The sequence below is a fragment of the Malaclemys terrapin genome, chromosome 14 (genome assembly GCF_027887155.1).
Source record: "Malaclemys terrapin pileata isolate rMalTer1 chromosome 14, rMalTer1.hap1, whole genome shotgun sequence".
Classification (NCBI taxonomy): Eukaryota; Metazoa; Chordata; order Testudines; family Emydidae; genus Malaclemys; species Malaclemys terrapin.
In genome coordinates this window covers 32950968-32975308 of record NC_071518.1, presented here as the reverse complement: position 1 = coordinate 32975308, position 24341 = coordinate 32950968, and the positions used below count along the sequence as shown (strand labels likewise).

General features: G+C 39.8%; 1 protein-coding gene across 2 annotated transcripts in view; it reads right to left on the bottom strand.

Moving 5' to 3' along the window:
• Positions 1 to 6750: 6750 nt before the first annotated feature.
• NFATC3 (nuclear factor of activated T cells 3) overlaps positions 6751 to 24341 on the bottom strand; it is a 146159-nt gene continuing 128568 nt past the window's right edge. Inside the window, exons 10-11 of one of the 2 annotated variants that reach the window (XM_054048896.1) lie at positions 23871 to 23972; positions 6751 to 12660 (exon numbers count right to left, since the gene is read on the bottom strand). In XM_054048896.1, the coding sequence (XP_053904871.1) occupies positions 12539 to 12660; positions 23871 to 23972 (224 nt within the window). In that variant the 3' untranslated portion in view covers positions 6751 to 12538. The remainder of the gene's footprint in view (positions 12661 to 23870; positions 23973 to 24341) is intronic. The other variant, XM_054048897.1, reaches the window with a different exon arrangement.

Genomic DNA, 24341 nt, shown 5'->3' with positions numbered 1-24341 from the left:
TCATGTCCAATGTGGCACATTATATTACACTCAGGAATGCAGCCATGACATTTCATACCATAGAAATGCCATAAATGATGTTCTAGATTGGATTAAGTTCTGCAATCTGGTAAATTCAGCACTCGACCAACTTTACTCTTGGTATCTGTACATCTGTTGGTCTCATGGTCAGTGTGCTGGGCAATTTAGCTCAGGGACATAAAAAGATGAATTTGTCCACTGGTAGTTGAGAGCTGCCAGGCTTTGTAGTTAGATATTTGGGAAGGGTATGGGGTGCAGAGGAAAAGTTGGTTGGTTTTTAAATGTAATGTACTTCATTAGTTTCTACATTCATTAGGTACAGTGTCCTTCTCAGCAGCCTTCTGGAAACTCCCGTTCCTTGCCTTTTTGAGTTATTCAGAGCCTGTTACAAGAAAGGCCCTTCCAAGTTAATCATCTCTCACCCAACTGACCTAGAATCTTGAACTCTAGAAATATTTCTCACCTCTTCCCACTACTCTTTCCAGGTGAGGTCCAGCTTCTAGTATCACATCATATTCATCCCACAGAAGACTCTGTTTGGCGTTGCTAGTGCTGCTCCCCCCCCCCCTTTTTGAGTTGCACATATTTCACTGCTTTCCTTTGAAAACTAGGTCCCTTTCTGTAATATTTGATCAACAAGTGGCAAGGCACAGAGCGGTTTCCTTCTCGTGTGATTAAAAGCAAAGTTGGTAGGAAGGAGTAGGAGTGAGAGGGGGAGGATAAAAATGTATTAGTACAATTAGAAACAAAACCGAAGGCTGGTTAACAAAGCAGCTAGGGTGTGTATAAAACTGGTGATTAGGCAAGTGATCGGAACCTATTGCAATGAGAGTATTGCTTGCTGGAATCCACCTTTCAATGTAAGGGGCAGGAGTCTTCTCAAAACAAAAGTCCCCACAGCCACGCAAGACTTGGTCTTTAAAGCATTACGAACTTCCATCCCTGATCTGCTGGGAGCCAGTCTTCAGCATATATCGATCCCAAGGCATCCTTTTGCCCTATTCCTCTTCATCTGAACTACGGCTATAGGCCACCCCTTTTCTGTTCATTTCCAGCCTCCGCCCCACTTTACATCCCTTAATTGGTTTTTCATTATCAAATCGAGGTTCTTCACTGATACCAGGTCCATGGTTAATTTACTAAGTACCTACAGCACCTGAATGTCTTTGCATGACATTTGTGTTCAGATGGTACATAATTTTTTTGATATAATTAAGTTATTTGCTTTATAATAAATGAGAATTTAAATCACTACTCTTCAAGGGAAATTAAATTGGGTCTAAAAGCTGCCCCTTAATGCTAGAATTTACTTTCTTTGTGTCTTCAAACTAATCCTCCAGACCTGGAAACTCCTCAGCCCTCTCAAGCTGTGCAGGGATAGCTAGTTTTGAGGGTCTGCTGGGATCTACTGTTGCTGGGGAAGGGTACATGCATTCACGAATGTGCTTTCTATTTTCTTGTAAAAGTAACTTTCAAAGAAGCTGGAAAGGCATTTAGTCAGCTCGTTTTCTTAGGGGTTTTTGCGCCAGAGCATGCTGTTACCTTGCATTTACCCCAGTTTTTAGGATCTTTACATCTTAGTTATTTTCTCCCACCCCCCGCTTTACTATCCACCTTTTCAAGAGTTTCATGGCTGTGAGAACACGCACTGAGGCTCTGAGCCCTGGGGCCCTGTAACCAAATCTTTCAAATGTTTTCATGTTGGAAAGTCCCAATTCTGCTCTCATATCTAGTGGGGTGTAGCTCATGCGTAACGCCATTGAAGTCAGTGCAGTTACACCAGAGCAAGACTGGTGTGAGGAGACCGAGGCCCAAAGTATTGCTTCTGTGACTTGTCAGTGCATCTTTAGACGTGCCTAGCTTTTAAATTATTTCTTAGGCTTTTTTCTACACTTGTTATGCTGTCTTTTTAATTAGACACATGCAGGTTAAATGCTAGAAAGGGAAGAGAAGGGACATGGCACAGAACCAAATATAGTGAGCCAAAGAATGAAAATGCTTGGTATGCAACTAGATTTGCCCTTCATCTTCCCTCCTTTTTATAATCCCGATTTTTAAAAGTCAGAGGAGAGGTTTCATAGAGGTTAAGGCCAGAAGGAACCATCAGCTCATCTAGGCTGACCTCTTGTATATCCCAGAGCATTAGATTTCACCCCGATAGATCAAAACGTTTCAGTCCTCAGGAAACTAAACTGTGTCACAGGCAGCAAACAGAAGAGACCAGAGTGCCACCACTGCCAGAAGCAGAGAATGGAGTAAGTGAGATGATCCCAGCAGGCAAACAATGCCCTACAGCGGAAGGCAATCCCTCCCGTCCCCCTCCCACCCCCAACTCCCTGCCAATCTGAATTTGGGGGAAATTCCTCCCTTACTCCCAGCTCTTGTGCTCAGTTAGACCCTGAGCAGGTGAGTAAGACACTCCAGCCAGGTATCTACAGAGGATTCTCTACCACCTCAGGGAACTGGTCCACCTTTTTCAGTGTCTTATCTCCAGCTCTGGCAAATCTCATATGCTTCCGAGGAAGTCCCCACTCCCATTTAGCCAGTTTGTTGTGTATCTGTGGGTAGAGGAGGGATGCTTCCTGATGTTTTCAGGTGACTAGATGAAGCCCTGAAACATGACATTTGATTTTAGTTTAGTTATGTTAATGCAGAGCTGCAACTCTTTCAAATGTTTTCATGTTGGAAAGTCCCAATTCTGAGCATTCTGAGGTGAATTATTAAGTATACTTTCTCTCCTATAAGTAAAGCTGTATACATGTCTCTGGTAGAAGTAGAATAGGGTGACCAGATGTCCGATTTTATAGGGACAGTCCCAATATTTGGGGCTTTTTCTTATATAGGCTCCTATTACCCCACACCCCGTCCCGATTTTTCACACTTGCTGTCTGGTCACCCTAAAGCAGAATGATGGAAATGAATGCATGTGGTACACTGCCTCATCTTTGCATATTACAGGCAAGGGACATATAACTTTAAGTGTGTGACACCTTCATTTAGAGAGTGATTTTACTTAGGAAAAAAAATCTTATTCCTGTTCCCCTCAATAGTAGGGAGTATTGACTACAAATATCGTGTTGTCCCAGACCTTTCCAGCAGATGTCGCTACTGTGACAGTGTTTCCAAACAGTGGCTAAAGATAGTAAATGTAAAAATGAACAAGCAAGCATCACAAGCTCTCCTATACAGCCATAATCTGCTGAAAGAGCAGGAGGAAATCTTCACTGCAACTCTACTGTGTAAAGTTTAGCTCTATTGCTGTTTGGTAGGGATTAACTAAGGCTACGGTATTTTTGTTACATCATTCTTTGCAACAGAAATGAGTTGGGTAAGCACTGTCAGAAATTAATAACCAGTACCTCCTTCAAGGACAATCCTAGAATAGCTAGTGCTATAGTCTCCCTGTGTTGTTCTTGCACTTAATGCCTAGAATGGGAAAAAGCTAAATTATACAAATCAGCTAACTGAAAGGTGGATATGAAGCTCATAGCATCTCTGTATGTGAGTGTACACAGGAAATTATCTTTTAAGATTGTCACATTTGCTTGACTAAAACTATTATGAATTTGTATTTTAAACTGAAATATTTTAGAAATTGCCAGTTCTTAGCCATCACACCTTTGTAATGGCTTCATATGGGAGCGCACTAGGAGCATGTAAAAGTTTCCCATCTCTTCTTAACAGATGAAAATTCATGCAATATAAAGTTAAAAGGGGTTGTGGTGGCAAACCACTGACAAAGGGTGGAAACTGGGTTATGAATCAGACAGCAGGGTTCAATGCTAAATTCAATCAGCGAAGTCACCATCAGGTACCTGTTGGAGTCTCAAGTACTCTTCAGTTTAACCATAGCAAGAAATTATTCTCATCACTGCTTTTTGCTACACTCTGCTAGAGAGCCTGAGTGTTAATTTGTGTAATCCAGCACTTCATCACATAGTTAACATTTTAATATCCTTGTACTAGGAGCTTTCCAAATGTGGTCCATTCCCTGAAGAGCTAAATATAAAGATGAGAGCTTGAGCAAAGAGCTACAACATACAAAGTAATCAGGATAAGGATTGGAGAACAAGTATGTGCCTTAAAAAGTATTATACAGTGAGAGGAAGACAGGAGAGATGGGCTTTGAATCAGGAGCAGAGAGGCTGGCAAGGGAGGGAGTGAGTAGCCAGTAAGGTGAGAGGAATGAATGTCCACATTAAAAATGATTAAAGCAGAGTCAGTGGTGCCCCATGGCAGTGGGAAGGGTCCCCTGCTCAGTTCAGTGCACAAGCAAGGAGTAACTTGTTTGTTTTGTTTTTTGAGCCGGTTCAGAGAGAGAAGGAAGTGTCCACTTAGTGCCCCATGGCATGCTGTTTCTCTCCATGGGGCACGAAGTGGCGCTGAGGAGCCCAGGCCTGGTGCTCTCGGAGAGCGTGCCACATCATAAGTGTGCCATTGCTGTTGTCCTGGTATAGAAGGGCCTCCCTTTTGCTATCATTGCTCCAGATCTTGGGTCATAGAAAAAACCCAAACTTCTGGTAAAGGGACTTTCCTCAGCAGAGTTGCCACCTCTGTCTAGTTATGTGGAAGGACAAAATGCTCCTTTCACAGCAATGCCATTTTCAGGATGCCTGGAATAAAATTTGGGTCTAACTACCCCACAGGACATGGAACAGATGTGAAAATAGGTGTAGGTGTTAGCTTGAGTCCTCAAGGTTTTCCCCTGGCTGGAGTATGTATTCTCTAACCCCTTAATGAATCAGTCTTTGGCTGTCTTAAATCATAGCTGTATGCAATGGTGCTGTGGTGTCCCAGGCTATTAGAGACAAGGTGGGGTGAAGTAATACCTGTTATGGGACCAATTTCTGGTGGTGAGGAGAGAGATGTTTCCACAGAGCTCTTCTTTTAATCACTTGAAGAAGAGCTGTGTGTAAGTTTGAAAGCTTGATCCAATAAAAGATATTACCTCACCCACCTTGTCTCATATCCTGTCAGTCTCCACTTCTTTTCTTGAAGTAGCTACAAAGCATTGATCGATATTAGTGTTACTGTACACTAATTACATACCTGATAATTATAGTAGGGAAAAGGTGGAGTAGTGTTCAAACATCAAGCACTATATTTAGTAAATCTCCTATATAATTACATCACTGGCCTATAAATAGGGACTATCAGTAAAGATAAACAGGTCACACTCTGAATAGGTGATTATTAAATTGATCAATGCTCTCACAGTGCCATGGGATTGAGATCCTTGCCTGCCCCACCTGGACAGGTGCACCATTGCCAAAGACTATAGATCAGGGGTCGGCAACCTACGGCACGCATGCCAAACATGGCACGCAAGCCAATTTTGAGTGGCACACTGCCAAGGTCCTGAGCCCCACTCAGCCCCCCCCCCATTGCTCCCCCCTGCAGGGGTAGGAGGCAGAAGCTTGGTCCTGCAGCAGCCAAGCTTTCCCTCCTCCCCCGCTTCTTCCCCCAGCATGGTCCTTTCCTGCCCTTCCTCCTCTCTCTGCACCGATCAGCTGATTGCCCTTGCAAGGGGGAGGGGGACAAGTGGCAGTGTGCTCCCTGCTCCATAGAGGAGGCAGAGAAGAGGTAGGGACAGGAGCTGGGGGTGGAACAGGGCATATCCCTTCCAGCCCCCTGCCCTGAGCACCCCAGCCCTCTGCCCTGACCCTCCCACACACACACACCCAGCCTTCTGCCCTGAACCTCCCCACTGCCCTGACCACCCCCCTCACCCCCAGCCTTCTGCCCTGCACCTCCCCCCACCCCCGCTCCTCTGCCCTGATCCCTGAACTCCCCCCACCCCATCCCTCTGCCCTGCACCCCGAATTTCTCCCCCATCCCCCCCCCAGGCTGGGATCCCAGCTGCTGGCCCCGCTGCCAGCCTAGGTGAACAGAACACCAGGTTGGGAGCATAAAAATCAGCATTTTAATTTAATTTTAAATGAAGCTTCTTAAACATTTTTGAAAACCTTGTTTATTTTACATACAATAATAGTTTAGATAATAGAGAGCGAGAGAGACTTTCTAAAAAACGTTAATGTATTACCAGCATGCGAAACAATGAAGACTCAGCACACCACTTCTGAAAGGTTGCCTACTGCTGCTATAGATCTAGCCTAAATTTGGAATTTGTTTAACTGAGATCATATGTGAAATTATATTAAACCCATATCTCCTAGGCAGCTAGAAAACAGAGTTAATAACTAATCAATCTTTTTGTAGCTCATTAAGTTGCTTGGAAGAGATCAGTCTTTTCAAAATCAGTAGCCTTACTGAGGTTCTGACTTATGCTACACTGATTTCTTGGAAGGTGAAGGACAAGTTGATTAGTTCTTGAATTGATGCACAAAATCACTGCATTATTTAAGCTCTCCATTAGGACTGTATCTGAACCCTGTGCACAGTAAGGAAAGCATCTTACCTCTACAATGGGGAAAGGAATCACAAGCACCAGTTCCAAGGACTACAACAGGGGTAGGGGTGATTGGATCTGTAGTAACAGAGCTCCAGAAGCCTGAATCCACAGTGCAAGCAGTGCAGATGGACTACAGAAGCTTGGAAAAATAATCACGTATTGGTTGATTAGTCACTTTTTTCGAGTGAAGTAACTCACTAACTTGAATTCCTTAAAATTCCTAAAAATCTAAATGTCTGACAGTATTAATGTGCAGGTTGGGACATCTTGTAGAAATACCGTTGAGCTCACGACATTACTACTTTTAGTTTTTGGTTGATTAGTCACTTTTTTCGAGTGAAGTAAATTTCACTCACTAACTTGAATTCCTTAAAATTCCTAAAAATCTAAATGTCTGACAGTATTAATGTGCAGGTTGGGACATCTTGTAGAAATACCGTTGAGCTCACGACATTACTACTTTTAGTTTTTATACTGCATTTGTCACCACAGTAACACAAGCACCTCTGCAGTATAATGAAACTGGGTATACAACAGGGCTAGTGCAGTGTCTGTCATTTAGATACAGACTTCCACAAGGTCTAGGAATATTTTAACTGTGGTTCTCAAACTGTCATCTTTGGAACACTTCCATGCTGTCCATGGAACTGCTTCTTGCCCCTTGTTGAAGCAACTGTTAGTGTTTACACAATGAAGGCTGATTTTAGCCTAGTCCTGGGCTCTTCAGGTTTTCAGATGCTCTACTATTGCCCCACCCACCCTCTGTCAATCACCTCTTTGTATCCTGCATGGCAACATTTGGCTTCTCTTTGGTATAAATTCAGGAGTAATCAGATTTCTGGATGAAACCAAAATCAGAGGAATCAAACATGTATGAGGACTGAAGTCTGCAGTTAGTGACTGCAATAGATCAGTGAGGGCAGCAAGCACTGAGCAGGTTCAGTACTGATAAACAATGTTGTACAAGGGTGAGGAGAAATATAAAGCAAATGTGAAAACAATTCAGCTCACTTTAATATGCTGGATGTATGTTCACTTGGCATTCTTAGTCCTATTCTAATATCCTTACATGCAACCAAGTGTTTTTTTTGTGGCTGTGGAATCAGGAGTTGAGAGATTGGAGAGGGAGGAAGAGAGGCACAAAAGCTAGAACTGATGCATGAAATTGAATATTCACCACCTTTTGATAAAATACTGAAGAAAGCATCTAGCTTCTAATGACAGCAAGTAAGGCTATAATTTTATGAATGAAGATTACTGTTTACCATGGAGAAAAAAATATACAATAGTGACTAGTATTTAAATGTAAATGGGTGAGCTTGATACTCAAGCGCTTAAGTAATTAGTAGCAGTTGGTGTACTCTCCCATTATGCTTTACCAAGGCTAATTCATTCTGAACTGCAAGAGTATTGTCACTTCAGTCCAGGGCTAGTTTGTACCAAAATATGCAGCCATTTGGGGATATTAACAAGCATCATACATTTGGTACCCCAAATAGCAGCGCAACACAGCTGTTCAGCAGTGTAAGACTAGTGGATTAAACACAATTTTACTTTACTCCTACATAGGTGATGTATTTCAATAAACAGTGACACATTATGTATTTTCTTATTTATTTCAACACTATGATTTAAGAGAGCCTAAAATACAAGTTCTTCCCTTTGTATTTCTCAAATAGCACTGCAATCATAACTTACAAAATGTTTAAAATACAAAATGTACATGAAATTACAATACAAGGCTCTGTAAACATCTAGAACTTAATCTTTAGTCAATGTTTATTGTCCCATATTTTTAAATATAAAACTTTAATTTGAACAATTTCCAAACCTCAAGGAATGACATCCACTATGTGTATCAAAAATAGAGTTTCAAAGCTTTGTTTGCATCAGAACAAAATTGTCATTTTTCTCTTTGGTTTACAAAGGATGGCAGTTCCACTGATATAATTGTAAGATTTAATAGAGGAAGTCTGATTGCCAGGTTTGTGGTTAAATTCAGAAACTTAAGTTACTTTTTCATGGCCCACATCTAATGTGTCAAATACTTCTCAATCTTTATTCTCAACATTGATCCTCCATAGAAGACAGACTACTGTTAAGGCTTTCCTTAATGTTTAAAATCTAAACATAAGTATGGAAAGCAGGGACTGAGGAAGGGCAAGAAAGTGGATGCCAACAAATTATCAAGTCACAAGGTATTGTTGTAAAATTAAATTTGCATAGTCCAATGAAGATTGTGTGCTTTTAACAGTCTTTACAGTACCACACAAGCCAAAATAAAATTAAGACCCTTGTACTGAAGCTTTTACAAGGCAAATACAAAAACTGTTTTAGTATCCAAAAGCTATATTTATTTAAATAGGAAAGCATTTCTAGGTCTACAGGCATCAAGGTATTTAAAGGCATCAGAAGATTTAGTGCATAGCAACTCTGGATTGTATGGGCTCGCATATTTTAGGTACAGTATGAATTCCAGCTACTCATTCAAAGGACTTGCAAGGAGAAGAGGCTGTACCAGTCGTTAGGAGCACAAAACCCACACAAGTATGAAAAGCTCAAAATTAGAGTCCTCCCACACACATTGATTAATTCAACAGACCCGGTACATGAAATGAAAACTGGAACACACCTTGCACCAGCACACAACCTAAAGACAGTGACACAGCTTACAGTGATTTAAAGAGTGTTATAAAAACGCAACTAGCTGTATTTCTGAACACTTCAGTGTTTTAGCATGTTTACAGTTGATGTGAGTAGGGATAGTAACTAAAGAAGCACCTGAGGGACAATTACAATTCTTTTCAAATGATAGAACTGCCAAAATAACTATTTTGAGAGACACTTACACTAATGTACAGTACATTAACTGAAAGGATGCTTAGCTTCCCAGAATACATAGTTTGTCAGAAATGAATCTATCTGTATAGTGGCCTTACCATAAACTGATTTGAAAAATAATACCTAAAATTTACCACCATGGTAGTCCCAGCTGTTTTTTAAAATGCATGTTTGCTTAGAAGGAAGTTACATTTGAAAAGTTGGTGGAAATGGATGTCTTTTTCTAAAACTCCATGATCTAAATACAAAGATATAGTTTATATCCTTTAACAGTATTGCTAGAACATTACATCTAAACATGTAGCGCACATTGGTATTTCATATGCAAGAGGTTCTATGTAAACGTCCCCCTGCTACTCAGCCAATACATGTGCAACCACAACACCGATATTTACTATAGTGGGTTTTTATTCCTAATGACCTCAATAATGGAGTCCATTTAAGACTTTGTGTTACTGTAACTTAAGAACATATATAGACAAAACAGCTTCATGTCTCCAAAACAAGGGCATGCCCTGTACATGTATTGATTGCAATGAAAATACCCTCAAATATCTGAACTAATTCAATGTTATCATCCCCTTATAATCGAAGTTGAATGTATTTGCTTTTCATTGTAACCAGAATTAATAATGGGTATTTCAACAGAAGAACAGAAATATGGACTAAAAACAATTTCAAGTATGAAAGTGTAGTTCTGATCTTATTTTGCTATATATGAATCTCTCTTATTTTTTGGATACCCTGTATGTTCCACATCAGACAGGTCTGTAAACTACAACCTCTTGGGAAATACTTAACATGGCCTAAATAAGCAGTTTCAGATCCTCTGCCAGGTTTTTAATCAGAGGCCTGAGGTTTTAAAAGCCATGTTGTGTAAACATTACTATCTGATGAAGTGGGTAAGAAAATGCATCATTTCATACAAATTTTAAGGGATTAATACCACAGTCATTGTCTCATACATTATTTTCCTCTGACAAATTCTGCTTTATAAATTTACCATTAACTATGGGCAAATTACTAGGGCAACCATATGTCCGGATTTCCCCGGACATGCCCGGCTTTTCGGTCTATAAATAGCCGTCCAGGGGGGATTTTTAAAAATCTAAAAATGTCCGGGATTTCCCCCCGGTCGGCTATTTATAGACAGAAAAGCAACGGCCAAGCGCCGCTGGGCACCCAAAACCCCTTCCCGGCTCCCCCCATCCCCTGCAGCCTTACCACACTGTCCAGCCCCGCAGCTGTCTTCCCCCTCCTCCACTCCCCTGAACGCTCTGCCCACCTGCTCCTCCCCCTCCCCCGCTTCCTGCGACTCAAATCTTCGCGGGAAGTCTGAAAAGAAGCAGGGGCAGGTGGGAGGCAGCAGCAGGTAAGCTGGGGCGGGCAGGCAGCGCGAGGAGGAGAGCTCTGGGGAGGCGCGGCCCTGGCCGAGCAGCGCCCAGCTGCCCCAGGGCAGCGGCCCCGGTTCTGGCCGAGCACTCCCAGCCCGGCCCGGCTCAGGCCCCAGCAGCGCCAGCCCTGCTTCTGGCTGAGCGCGCCGGCCCAGCCCCGGCCGAGCACCTCCAGCCGGAGCGCAGCCTGATTCCTGGGCTCTTTAAAGCCGGCCCTGGTCAGGGGACGGGGGGGGGGGAGGTTGGATGGGTTGGGAGTTTGGGGGGGGGCTGTCAGGGGGGCAGGGGTGTGGAGAGGGGTTGGGATGGGGCAGGGGGGGTTAGATGGGTCTGGGGTTCTGAGGGGGCTGTCAGGCAGGCAGGGGTGGGGAGAGGGATTGAGGCAGGCAGGTAACAGAGGGGGTTGGATGGGTCAGGAGTTCTGGGGGTCCTGTCAGGGGGCAGTTGGATAGGGCATGGGAGTCTCTGGGGACAGGGGTGTGGATAAGAGTCGGGGCAGTCAGGGGACAGGTAGGGTCACAGGGGGTTCTCAGGAGGGGGCAGTCAGGGGACAAGAAGCAGGGCAGCTTAGATAGGGGGCTGGATCCTAGGGGGCAGTTAGTGGCAGGGGTCCCAGGAGGGGGCAGTCAGGGGACAAGGAGCGGGGGTGGGAGGGAGTGGATGGGGGCAGGGCTAGAGCAGGGCTCCTCCCCCCCAGTGTCCTCTTTTTTGCATGTGGAAATATGGTAACCCTACAAATTACTCAAATGTATTTCCTTTAAAGCACTCACTCACAGTAAGTTTCTTTTTAGCAGATAAATGTTCATAGTTCAAATTTAAGAAACTGCAATGTCAAAGTGGCAGGATTTAGGCAGATGAAGATATAGAATAGGGATGTAAGCAAATGATTTACTGCATGGAAAATATTAGAGCTACTGAAGATTGGTGTATTTCATAGTGATAACACACTTAAATCCTCTGCAAATATCAAAATTCCCCCTTATCTAACATGGCTTTGAAATTAAGGTTCTTTACATCAAAATCCTAGTTTTTCAAATTTGACTACAAATGTATAGTTTCTATGAAAAAGCTATTTTAGTAAGGAGCCTGTGCTAACAAAGTACAGGAAGATTATCCATATAGTTATAAAAGTTAAATTTTGGAATGTCATTTCTATCCCAACACTTCCATGATGGAATGGTCTCTTTGCAGCCTATCAAATAACATTTTCAGTTTATAAAGAAGTGCAGATCTACATTTGGCTTGGCTTCCTATGAATCAAAGAAAGAAAACACTAAAGTATTTTTATACACAATGGCTTCCAAGGCATTGGCTTAAGATGACAAGTTTGTTTGTTTTTTTGCCTCTGGAAGATTTCATTATAAAAAGTTATCTTTCAAACAATATAAGCTTAAAGGCTGTTCAGAATGACCAAAGGTGTACAAAACTGTCAATTACAATTCTACTACTTCTTCTAAGGGAAAGCAGCACACTGAAGATGTGTATTAAATTTTTCTCCACATTCAGTACTGTGAATATTATTAGAAGAGCAAAACTAACATCTCCACACATTTTAAGCACTTACAATATATAAAAGTATTCTATTTAAATGTAAAACAGCAAAGCTCATTTGTAATTTTTAAACGGTTAAAATATCTTGTCTTGCTTCTTGGTGTCCATTTACTCAGTCATTTTTTACAGCACTCGAGAAACTAGAATTAGAAATACTCTGTCTACAGCAAATGTAACCCACTAAAAGGGCTATGCAAGGATCCATTGTTCCAGTTTATAAAAGGCCACAAGAGTTGGAAGCACAGTGAGTGTAAAAGAAGGGGATGAAGAAGAAATATTCAGAGAAAACTTGAAAGATTTCATGGACGCTTAGCTGCTTTTAGACTCCATCCGATATTCCTGTCTCCAGAGATCCAGGGCATGTATTTGGAGATTGGCCAGCCACTGTTGCTCCATGTGACACTGAGATCTGTGACATATCTCTTCCTATGATTTCATTCACTAAAAAAATAGAAAGTATAAAAAGTTATACAATTGTAACTGACAGCTACTGTAAATATACCAACCTAATGGCTGGGTGTTACTTTTTCCAGAAGTGCAATACTCATTAGTATATCCTTTTGAAAAATCTATCAACCCTATAAAATAAGATGCAGTCAGTAAGTAGCAAAAGGTGAAATAGAAAATGAACTTCAGTAACATTAACAAATGAAAATTAAAGCATATTTGTATCACTACATTCATACCACAGACTGCTTCTAAACACCCTTAAGACAATAACTTGTAAAAATTGAAGTCTGTGTGGCTTAAAGAAATAAGGGACTAAAAAGAACTCAGGAGGCACAGTATAGGCAGGTACAGTTCAGGTGTTCCCATGCAGTTGTTCCTGTTGCAGGCCTCACCAGACCAGGGACAGCAATTAACTCAAAGTACATTAACTATAGTTTTGGGGTCTTAGGCCAACTTCTACTTACAGAACTTCCTCAGAATTTGGACTTGAGTCAATGCTCTCAGGCATGTAAATCTATTTCAGTTCCTCTTCTCATTTCTTAAGTTTGAGAGCTACTACAACTAATCATCTAATAGCAAAAATTCCCTTCCTCCAAATATGTGTCTCTATATTATGGAAGGATTGGGGCTGATATAAGACGCAAGCCCAGCAGACAGAACCTTAAATTCAACTGGAAGACTGGCTTCCAAGCTATTGTTAGAAAGACATTGTTTGCTTTTATGATAGAAATAATTATTAAAAAGTATGCTTTATGGGCTACAACGTCAAGATGGTATAGGCACCAATATAACTGACTGCTACATTGAAAGTTTGAGGGGGAATATGGTAATTTACTTCTAAGACACTAATATTCTCAACTCTTATGAAAAACTTTAATTTGAAATTATGGCATTTCTAAAATAGTGAGCTCTAGACAAGTTTCTCTTTCCTCAAACGCTTTTCTTCACTTTGAATTCTAATTTAGTAAGAACAGCAGGGTTCACTTCCAAAGTATGACATTAGTTTACAGAGACAGTAGAACTGAAATAATCATAAAACTCAGCACCAGAAAACGTCAGGTGTGTTATTTTGACCCATAGGAATCTACATAATATAACTGAGGTCAGGGTTTGGAAACCATTGTAGAAATATTTATTTTTAATAGGCAAATTTCAATAAAGTCTTACAAATTCAGACCAATACAGTAACACAAGAATATTGGATTAGTAATATTCCAAATGTCACTACGGAAAATAAGGTCTGGGAGTGCTGTGTTGCTCAAAAGCTTGTCTCTCTCACGAACAAAAATTGGTCCAATAAAAAGATAGTACCATATCCAGCTTGTCTCCAATATCCTGGGATTGACAAGGCAACACCAACACCAGGGTACAATAGGAAAAGCATACAAAATCTGAGCACAAAACTATACTTATTTTGGAAAACAGACAAAACCAAACAATTTAGTGAGTAACTGTAACGATAAAACTATACTAGATGTTAAAATAAACCACGAAGTTGGCATGACCGGTATTAGAAACTGGCACTCTAAGGGCTTGTCTACATCACGCAGCTTTTAGCGACAAGGCTGTGTCGACACAGCCTTGTTGTTAAAAGTCAGTGTGTGTAAATGGTCTTTGTCAGTACCTTGTCGGCACTTTTGTCGACAAAATACTTCCAGCCCTGGGAGCGGTGTTAGCTTTGTTGGCAGGAGAGTGCTCCTGCCAATAAAGCCACCTTCACACTGCCACTTGCCTTTTGTCTTTCGGGGTGGGGGGGAGGGGGCTTTTTAAAGTACCTGCGAAAGACAAAAGTGTTGTCGACAACTTGGCAGTGTAGACATACCCTTAGCCTCCGCTATACTCCTCACTGGGAGTAGCTTTAGAGACAAAACCCCCATTCAGCAAGGTTAAGCATCTAAGTTTGTAAGTAGTCCCCTTGAACTCAATTTGAAGTCACACCTCTTTAGTGACAAGCACATGCTTTAAGCACCCTGGCTGAACTAAGGCCTTGGCTACGCTGGCAATTCACAGCGCTGCACTTGCTGCGCTCAGGGGTGTGAAAAAACACACACACCCCGAGCGCAGCGCTGTAAAGCGCCAGTGTAATCAGCGCCTGCAGCTGGGAAAGCTATTGCCCTCGGAGAGGTGGGGTACATGCAGCACTGCGAGAGAGCTCTCGCAGTGCTGGTGGTGCGACTACACTCGCTCCTCATAGCGCTGCTGTGGCAGCGCTGTGAATCCGCGAGTGTAGCCAAGGCCTGAGGCCATTACCACTAAAAATTAGTCAGTTTAGGTTTTTCCTCTAAATTGCTTTCTAGGAGGGACTGGGCTGCTGGTCCGTCAGGTAGCTCCTTCACTCACCTGATGCACTACTTTTGGCATCTCTCAGCTAGCAAGCGGCCTATCCTCACTAAGCAGTTTTCATCAGCAGGAGTCAGATTCCTACCCATAACCTAAAACCATAACAAAGTAGGATTTCTGGATGTGATTGCAACTTGGAGTCTCATGGAAAAAAATTATAGGTAGGAAATGTTCCTTTCAACAATTTTTTCCCCCTAGAAGCATCGGGTATGCACTGATGCACTAGAGGGACGTGTGAACTTACTATACAAGTTCTATAGTTGTGACACACTTTCTTTTGTTGTATTTCTAATAAGAGACATTTTAAAGTATGTGAAAGGTAGAAAACTGCTGAATGTTTTTTATACAGATACCTGGGTAGAGCAACTGCTGTTTAATGATTAAACTAAACAATATCCAAGACAGGTTTCAGTCTTCACTAAGCAATTCAATTTGGCTTAAGCTGACAATGAATACTCCCATACTCGCACAGGAAAATGATAAAAGGCAAGAACACCATTTCACCTGTTGGTGAACACTTCTCACAAAGCGATCACTATCTGACCTCTCAGTCCTTATCTTCAAAGGAAACCTGAACAAGTTTCAAAAGATGAGCCTGGGAGCTTAAATTCGTAACTGCTAGACACTAAAAATCATGGGGTTCGTCTACACTACAAAATTAGGTAGACGAGTTATGTCAACCTACAACCACCACAGTAATTAAATCAGCTGTTGGTGTCCACTACCCTCCTCCTGACAGTGGTGCGCATCCTCAGCAGGCACATTGCACCAACTCAAGTGGAACACTGACAGCCATGCAAGGCTCACAGCTGGCATCCCCCCACCCCAGGGCTGACAGCCCCAGCTATGAGCCAGGCACTGGGCTCAATTTCACAGCAGGGAGCCTACCAGCAATGAAACTGATATCCTCAGACTCTTTCTCCCCCACCCCCCCCCACCCCTCACCATCCCCCACTGGGAGGTGGCAGCAGGGCTCTGGGCTGTCAGCCCTCATGCAGGGCTGACAATCAACAGGCGATGTAAGTAACGCAGTGTCTCTTCAGCCAATGCATCGCCCTAATTGCATTGACCTGAACGCTACACCTCTTGTGGAGGTGGAGTTATTAGAACTATGTAGTGGGCATCTTACATCCGCGGGAACACCATTCTAGTGTAGACACTTGCTGCCTTACATTGACCTAACTCTGTAGTGTAGACCAGGGTATGGTCTTAATAAGGATGCTGAATTTATGGCTTATTACAACAATCTGTAACCCACTAATCTACCTTTTTGTCTAGGACTACAGGGGTGTTAACCAACCACTTTGACTGTGTGCTAATTACCTATGCTAAACTATCTGTTCAATCTTGTATTTAGCTGTGACACTCTGAGTACCTTTCCCAAACCTGGGGAAGAGCTCTGGGCAGCTCAAAAGTTTCTCTTTCTCCCCAACAGAAGCTGGTCCAATAAAAGATATCTCAGCTACCTTCTCTCTCTACTGCCATACTAGACACTTTAATTATTGCATCTGTTTACCATTTGAGTAAATTTTCTGTATTCTGTAATTTGTTTGCAAAATAGCTTATTAAGCTCAATAATTGAAAGTCTAGCATAACTAAGACTATTGGGGGAGAAAAGTTATTTTGTAAAGCAGATATTTGTGACCTGAAATTTGTTAGCAGGTCTTCTATTAACCTAAAAAAATTATAATGGAAATCTGTTGTGGCTGAAAAGTCAAAAAAGGATGCATTGTGGCTGCCAAGATGAATTAATTTAGCTGAGCTACATTTTATAATTGTTATGAGATTCCTTTCCAGCATATGAAATGAGTTCTATAGGAAATTCATAATCTTAAATCAATTCTTTAAATATTTTAAGTAACTGACAGTATATATCTAACTCAGAGGTTGTGGATTACAAACAACGGTTAATCAATAGTATCTTACATGTATTTTGCTCCTGTATTCTGAGCTTGCACTTTATAAATCAGATATTTTGAAATGTGCTGCTTTGCAGATAAAGGTACTTTGTAAGGCATTTACATGTTCTCCTATAGGTAGCACAGTCTTTCAAGTCTCAATACCTGTTTCACAAAGGAGTAGTAGTAATGGTAGAAAGGCACCACCACCAACCTGTTACATCACAACATTAGCACCCAGCAATATCTTGCTGTCCTCCTGTATGCAGTTGAACAGGCCCTTATGTACAAATCAAACATTACAATTGCTCAGTGCTGTTAAATCTTGGAGCAATACAATAAAAATGAACACAACTAAGATCCTTTTATTCTTTGGAATTATTAGATTGTCACTGTCCAAGTTCTGATGGATGGTTTATTCTGTATTTGGCGACATAACTCAAACAAAAAGGTCTCTGCTGTTGATTGTACAGTTCATTCTGTTGGAAATAACATTTTACAGAGTGCCCTGAGACAAGAATATTCACTGAATGAATAGCAATAGGTGAATAGCATTACAGCTTTACTCATTCTTAAAATCACAATAGTTCTGTGTATGGTGTACAAGCTACTAAAGTACTGAACAATTTTTTACTGGCCTTTTTACTGAAGAAGTAGACAACTGTTAATGTTGAGGATTAATAAAATTATCAGGTTTCTTCAGTGAGAGTTTTAGTGGATTATTTAGAGAAGAAGAGAAGAACACTTGACTGAAGTAAATAAAATAGATGGTGCAGTAGAATTATACAATATTTCTCCTTCTACTTTCTCCCCCCTGGTTATAAACAAGAAGATAATGAAATTAAAGAGGCAAAATATTAAGACATCAAAGGGAATATTTGTGCAGCACATAAAAAGGGTACAAGCACTTCCCTTTGCAGGAAGTAATACATTTTAATACTTTCAGATTTCAGGATGGTCCTGTATTATGTGTTTGTACAGTGTTTAGTACAATGACATCCAGAACTCAAGGCCTCTAAACTGTAATAAGAGTAATATTTTGATAAAACTCCACAGAACTATAGCATATCAATTTCCTAAGTAAACTAATTCCTTTGAACATCATGGCTTCAAGGTAAGTAGATTTCAGGTTTTTGGAAGGTTGTGTTAATAAATTAGAAGCAAATTTAGAATTGCACCCCTTGGCTCAGTGCAGTTTATGCCAGCTATTCTGGAAAACTGCTGACTCCACAACCTAGGCCTCTGGTGAAGCAGAGCAGACAAGAAATTCAGTTCAAATTGTTATTGGTTACGTTAACTGTATTATAAAATGGACAGTTTCTGCAATTGTGTGCATTTTATGCATATATACACACACACACACACACACACACACACACAGACACAAACACACACGCTCCCCAAGTTACGTAAACCCTACGTACGCAAATCCGAGCTGACGGAAAAAGTTCCGTAAGCTAGAAATAGGAGGGTTTTTTTTGGGGTGTGTAATGGTTGGAGATACGTTTCTGACTTACACACACACACACTCCCCGACTTACACAAGCGTTCCGTTCCGGAACACCTTGCATAACTCAAATTGTGTGTGTGTGTGTGTGCGTGTGTGTGTGTGCGTGTAAAATGCACACAATTGCAGAAACTGTCCGTTTTATAATACACACACACACAGTAACTGTGCACAAAAGTAACAGTTATTCATCTAATGTTTACACAAGACAAGGTTTTTATATGAAAGTTTACATGGATGTTTCAGAGATTCTGCATGTACCATACTCTCCAATATTCCTTTAATTAGCTTGCATTGGTTGGTTCTGTTAATTAAGATGTAATGTATATAAAAATGTAGGCGTTACTGACATTGCAAAAAACATTTAATTCCTATGGAGGAATGAAAATTACTCTAGCACTTTAATTCAATCCTACACAAAATAAAAGATATGCATTGCACTTTTCAGATTAAGGGCATAAATTAAAGATGAATGTGTCAGAAACACACACTATACAATATCATTGGTCTATTGATGAAATGCCAAAGCTTGCCCCTACAATTAGTGAAATATTTATTATCTTTTTTAAATAAACCCACAATATGAAACATTGTTAGTCTAGTTTTTTACTTGCCAAAAATGGTTTCTCAGTTTTATTTTCATATTTTGCCTTAAAAACTTGAACCAATAAAGAGTTTTTTTGGTATTTGTTACTTCACATTAAAAAATTCATTTGCAGTTCGGGGCAACATGGTAACTGCAACTTAGATTGCAACAGTCGTCATTCCTAGCCTCTCCATAATGCATCAAAGAAAATTTTAAATATACAGAGTCTCATATTAATAAAATTTGGACACAAATGATTTAACAATACCTTGTTTAAAACCCTAGTGCAAATGACTTTAAATCATGCGGGTACATCTCAAAGCTGAATAAGCATAATTACTATTTATACTATTTGTTGCTGGGCATGGGAAAATGTATAACAAAATGTGAGTAACTCAATCTCACATGCTCTTCTCTCATTGCTTATGTGATTAATATTTACATTATACCAACAGACTTATGGTCACAATTTAATCAATATTTTTAAAAAACAGTATGAAGCTCATTTTGATCAGTCTGTTTTTGTTGTTAGTGGAAATAGGTGATACTCTATCATGAGACTGATGAAAATGACTTACTTGATACTTTTTGCTGCCCAAGTAGCAGTTTTTCATGAAGTTGGCAATTTAATGTAATTTCTAGTAAACAATTTTCTTAGAAATTCAATTGTAGATGAAAGTATTGCAATGGAGTTGAGGTGTAAATTTCATGGATTTAAAGGTGATCAATTGTTTATTACTCCATGTTTAACCCTAAAAACAAAAACAATTTTGGCACCTTATTTCAGAATGTGCTGAGCTCCTGAAACTCACAAATATATCTAGCACCTCTAAGGTCAGGCCCTTAATAATCTGAAGTAATGGAAGTAGTGTCTTGGGGGGAGGGGGAGGGGAAATCACTTTATCACATATGCTTACCAACACAGAAATTTTGAAGCTCTCTGCTTATGCCTTGCAAAAATTGGAGAATATAAAGCACAAACCTCTCATTTAAATACATAGTGTTATACTATAGTCTTGAAATAAGCTTCTAAAGATTTCAATGTAAACCCTTAGATAGTACTGTATAGTAAAGGCAGTAAAATCAAATGATAGCAATTGTGGTTGGTAGTACAAATAGATTTGAGAATTTTACCTTAACAGGTGAATTGCAATGATTTAGTCCTTTTAAAAAAAAATTTATCTTTGAAAACTTCTCAAACATGAAAACAGCGAGGAGTCTGGTGGCACCTTAAAGACTAACAGATTTATTTGGGCATAAGCTTTCATGAGTAAAAAACCCACTTCTTCAGATGAAGACTAACAGATGAAGAAGTGGGTTTTTTACCCATGAAAGCTTATGCCCAAATAAATCTGTTAGTCTTTAACGTGCCACTGGACTCCTCATTGTTTTTGTGGATACAGACTAACACGGCTACCCCTCTGATACTCAAATAACATGGTTTTTAGCAACTCAGTAGGCTATAAAGTAATAAACCGCAAAGTGATGAATCAATTCACTTCTGTTGGAAATTGCTTACTCCATGTTATGTCTTTAAAAACATTGTAGCATACAATCCTGAGCTTGGATTGAAATGCATAAAGGCACTATGTATCATTTATATATATATATATAAAATTTTCAAAAATCAGGTAATTTATGTATAGAAAATAAATAAGACTAATCTAGGTTTCATGGAACACTTTGGGTGGGGAAGGAAAAGAGAAAGGGGTCATCTTCAGGCAGTAGTTTTTTGACTGCTCAAAGAGCTTTCAGCAAATGGAAAACCTAGAACTGTGAAATTCTCAGTAGGAAAATACGCAAACTTTAAAAATCCGTTCCAGAGAAATCAAGAGTTAGCTTCAGCTCAGAAAAATCTTATTTTCAGGTAGGCAACACTAAGGTCAAATGTTGATTTTTTTAATCAATCGTTTATGGCAAAACTCCTATCGTCAGTTTGCTTCACAAAGCCAAAAGAAGACTGGTAGTATGTGGATTTTTCTAACACGCCAACTCATTACACATTAAGTTTGAATGGTAAAGGTTTTGCTGAGCACCACATTGAACATTCCTTTTTACCTACTTTGTAAATAATTATGTAGACTTAATTCATATTGCTGATGTTTCGTGTTTGAAAGATTGTTAAAAAAACAGTGCTGAATAATCTCACCATAATTACAAAACACAATTTTAATGTTATAGTTGCTGAGTAAATTCATCTCTACAAGATGGAGGGAGTGGGAGAACTGTCACAATTGCAGGTATATTAACAAGCTCTGAACTGGTCAACTAATCCAAGATAAGTTAGCAATTATTTGTTGTTAATCGAAATAACTATGTAGTTTCCAATAGGTTCCTTTGAGGCTATCTGCTAATTTCACTCAGTTTCCTATTTCTACTACCACCAGCACCACACATATTACACATTAATAGAAACCGTAGAAGGAAGCTGGCCTTTGTTCCCCCAAATTTGCAGTTGCATATGTCAGTCACCCTGTACAATCTCCCCCACAAGAAGCATGTGACATATGTAGGGAATGACTGTGTGGATGACCCTTTTTTAAATAAAAAAAATTGTGGTTACATCAGAACCGCCATCAGAACCATGTGGTATCGAACAGTCTGGTACTGGGGTTTAAGCGCACCAAAACACTCACAATATTTCAGAAATTTTAAGTGGGAGGGTTTTAGAACGTTTGTGGTGATGGCTGGATTGTTTGCACTGGCAGAATCAAGAAGGATTTGCTGAGACTACTCAAGGAGTGCAATACAGTGCATTCTGCGCAGCAGAAGAATAGGTGTTAGAAAGCACATTCATCTCTAGATACAGAATGGACATATTTTTGACAAAATAAATAAAAGTATTCTTCAACTAACTGTACGGATTTCGATTATATACAGTAAATAAACTGACAATACTTCATCTTTTCCTTTAAAAAGCATCGTTGTCCTGAGCTCCCCACCAATGCTTTAAAAATACAAAACCAAAATACAATATAATAAATTAATCCTTTCTACTAAGCAGCAGCACATAATGCTAACACCCTCATATAGCGACCTGTATCTGGGTCCCCTTACCTCTCTTCAAAGGCCTGATGAAATAAATTGGTTTTACACCATGCCCTGAAAGTTGGCACATCCAAGCTATTTCTAATTATTAAATGGAAAGCATTCCTGAATCCCAGCAATATTACCGGGAATGCCCTGACTGGTGCCTCCTCTCTTATTTGAAGGGAATATAGCGTTAATATCTCCACTAACTGCAACTGTGGCAGTGTCTGAGGAGGCTATTACCACACCACCACCTTAAAATCTAGATGAAATCTCTCTGATAAACAGTGCAGGTCCAGAGCACGGGTGTTGTGTACTCTATAGTACACCTCACCTGCCAAATGCACAATCAGCAACCATTCCAGCTTTTGAATCATTTTAAGATTAAGCACTGGAACATATTCCACTAATCTAAGCTAAAAATGACAAGAGGCATTGTGTCCCCCTCTTACTCATCTCCTTGAAGACCAAATACGTTTTCTAAAAACAATCACCTTAACACAAATGCATGCTGCTTTCCCTTTGTGCTATTCTGAATCCTAGCTGCTTGCTTTACTGACAATTTTTAATATTGTTAACACTTGTGGTAGTAGATCTATGGAGGACTGTAGAAATGAAAATTAATTTTAGAATCCTATTTCACTTTCAGGTTTCTAAGGCATTAGTATAACTAAACAAAACTTTAAATGTTTAACTGAGTGTAGTTTCTCTCTTTAAATATTCATTGAACAACCTTATTGTCATGGTTAAGGTTAGGGTTATGTACTAGTTGAGTACTACTCTGTAGGTTTGTAACTAGACTAAAACAGAGCTCAGAAGCGGTTTTATTTTTTAGAGTGTTGTGTAATCCTAAATTAACAAACCTTTTTTACATCTGAATTTCCAGTGATAGAATACAGTGATAGAATAAAAGCTGCTTTAGAAAACAAATTTGAGAATTTAAAAAAGTGTTTTTAATTAGAATTTTATGCATATACATATGTAGGAAAAATGGGAATAAGAAAGCACAAGCAAGATCAACCACCATGTGCCTATTTCCAGTATTAACAATACTGCCAACGTTTAACAAACAAAATCATAGAATCATAGAATATCAGAGTTGGAAGGGACCTCAAGATCATAGTGTACAATTCTTATTTTATATATATATATGAAGGGAGCAAGTTGATGGATTTTTAAGGCAATTGCAGAACCTTTCCCCCCCAGTTACAGTACATCCAACTAGCCAAGAATTTATGAAGTGCCAATTTATCCTGATACCTTGGCTGGATCTCCAATTTATCTTCTTAAACCTTATTTCTCTAAAATTCAACCTAATTTGAGATAAAGTAAATCAGAAGTTTTCTTATGTTTAAAAAAAGTTTGCGACTTAATATATCACAGTGAAAAGTCAGAGGCTATTCTGGCCTCTCTGACCTTGCTCTACTCAATAAATACAAAAAAACCTGTTTCCCTAGATTCTGCAGCACTCTAGTGGAAATTCTGCAGCAGTTTCAAATCCCTTTTTTAAATTGAGTTGTTTTATTGAATTGTATGATACCTCTAGTTCACACCTGGTTCACATATCAAGCTTTTCTTTGTAAGCCTAAAGAGTGGAAATAGATTTTTTTTTTTTTTAAACTGTAGCTTAAATTCCAGAACAATATTCTGCAGCAAAGGGCGAATTCTACACAAAATCCCACATCCGTGAATCACAGAAAAAATACACATGTCCCTATTTATAGTAATACTTGGTTATTATATAGCATTTTTCATCTGTAGATATTAGAACTACCACATTTTTTCCCTTCCTTACTTCTGTGCTCCAATATAAAACATTGAAGCATTTAAGCAGACTCACCCTCTAGATTTTCCACACAGGAGTTGGACATGAATGCTGAATGTTGAGTCCATTTCTCTGCTGAACCTGATGGCTGGTATTCCAGGTCAGAGATAAAATTGTCTGTGTCAGAGAAGAAGACAGACATAACTACTGACTGGCCTAAACCAAGAAGTCACAGTTCACTCAACTAGGAAGTGGATTTCACTGATTTTTTTTGTAATAATACTGACTTGCCAGGTCAGATGAAGTACCCAGTTTCATTCAAGATAACAGTGTATTTTGAGGTGAATATCACTTTGTAAATTAACAAATATTTTATTAAAACAAGGTTGATTACCTAACAGGTAGCATCCCAAATTTACACTATGTAACTTCAGTTTTTTGCATCTTGTCCTTGTGAAAGTTTTCAGTTAAAATAATCATGTCCAAAGTCAAGTTTTCGTTTCTGTTTTAACCTCCTAATTTGCTTTTCGTGGTCTAGTTACACCA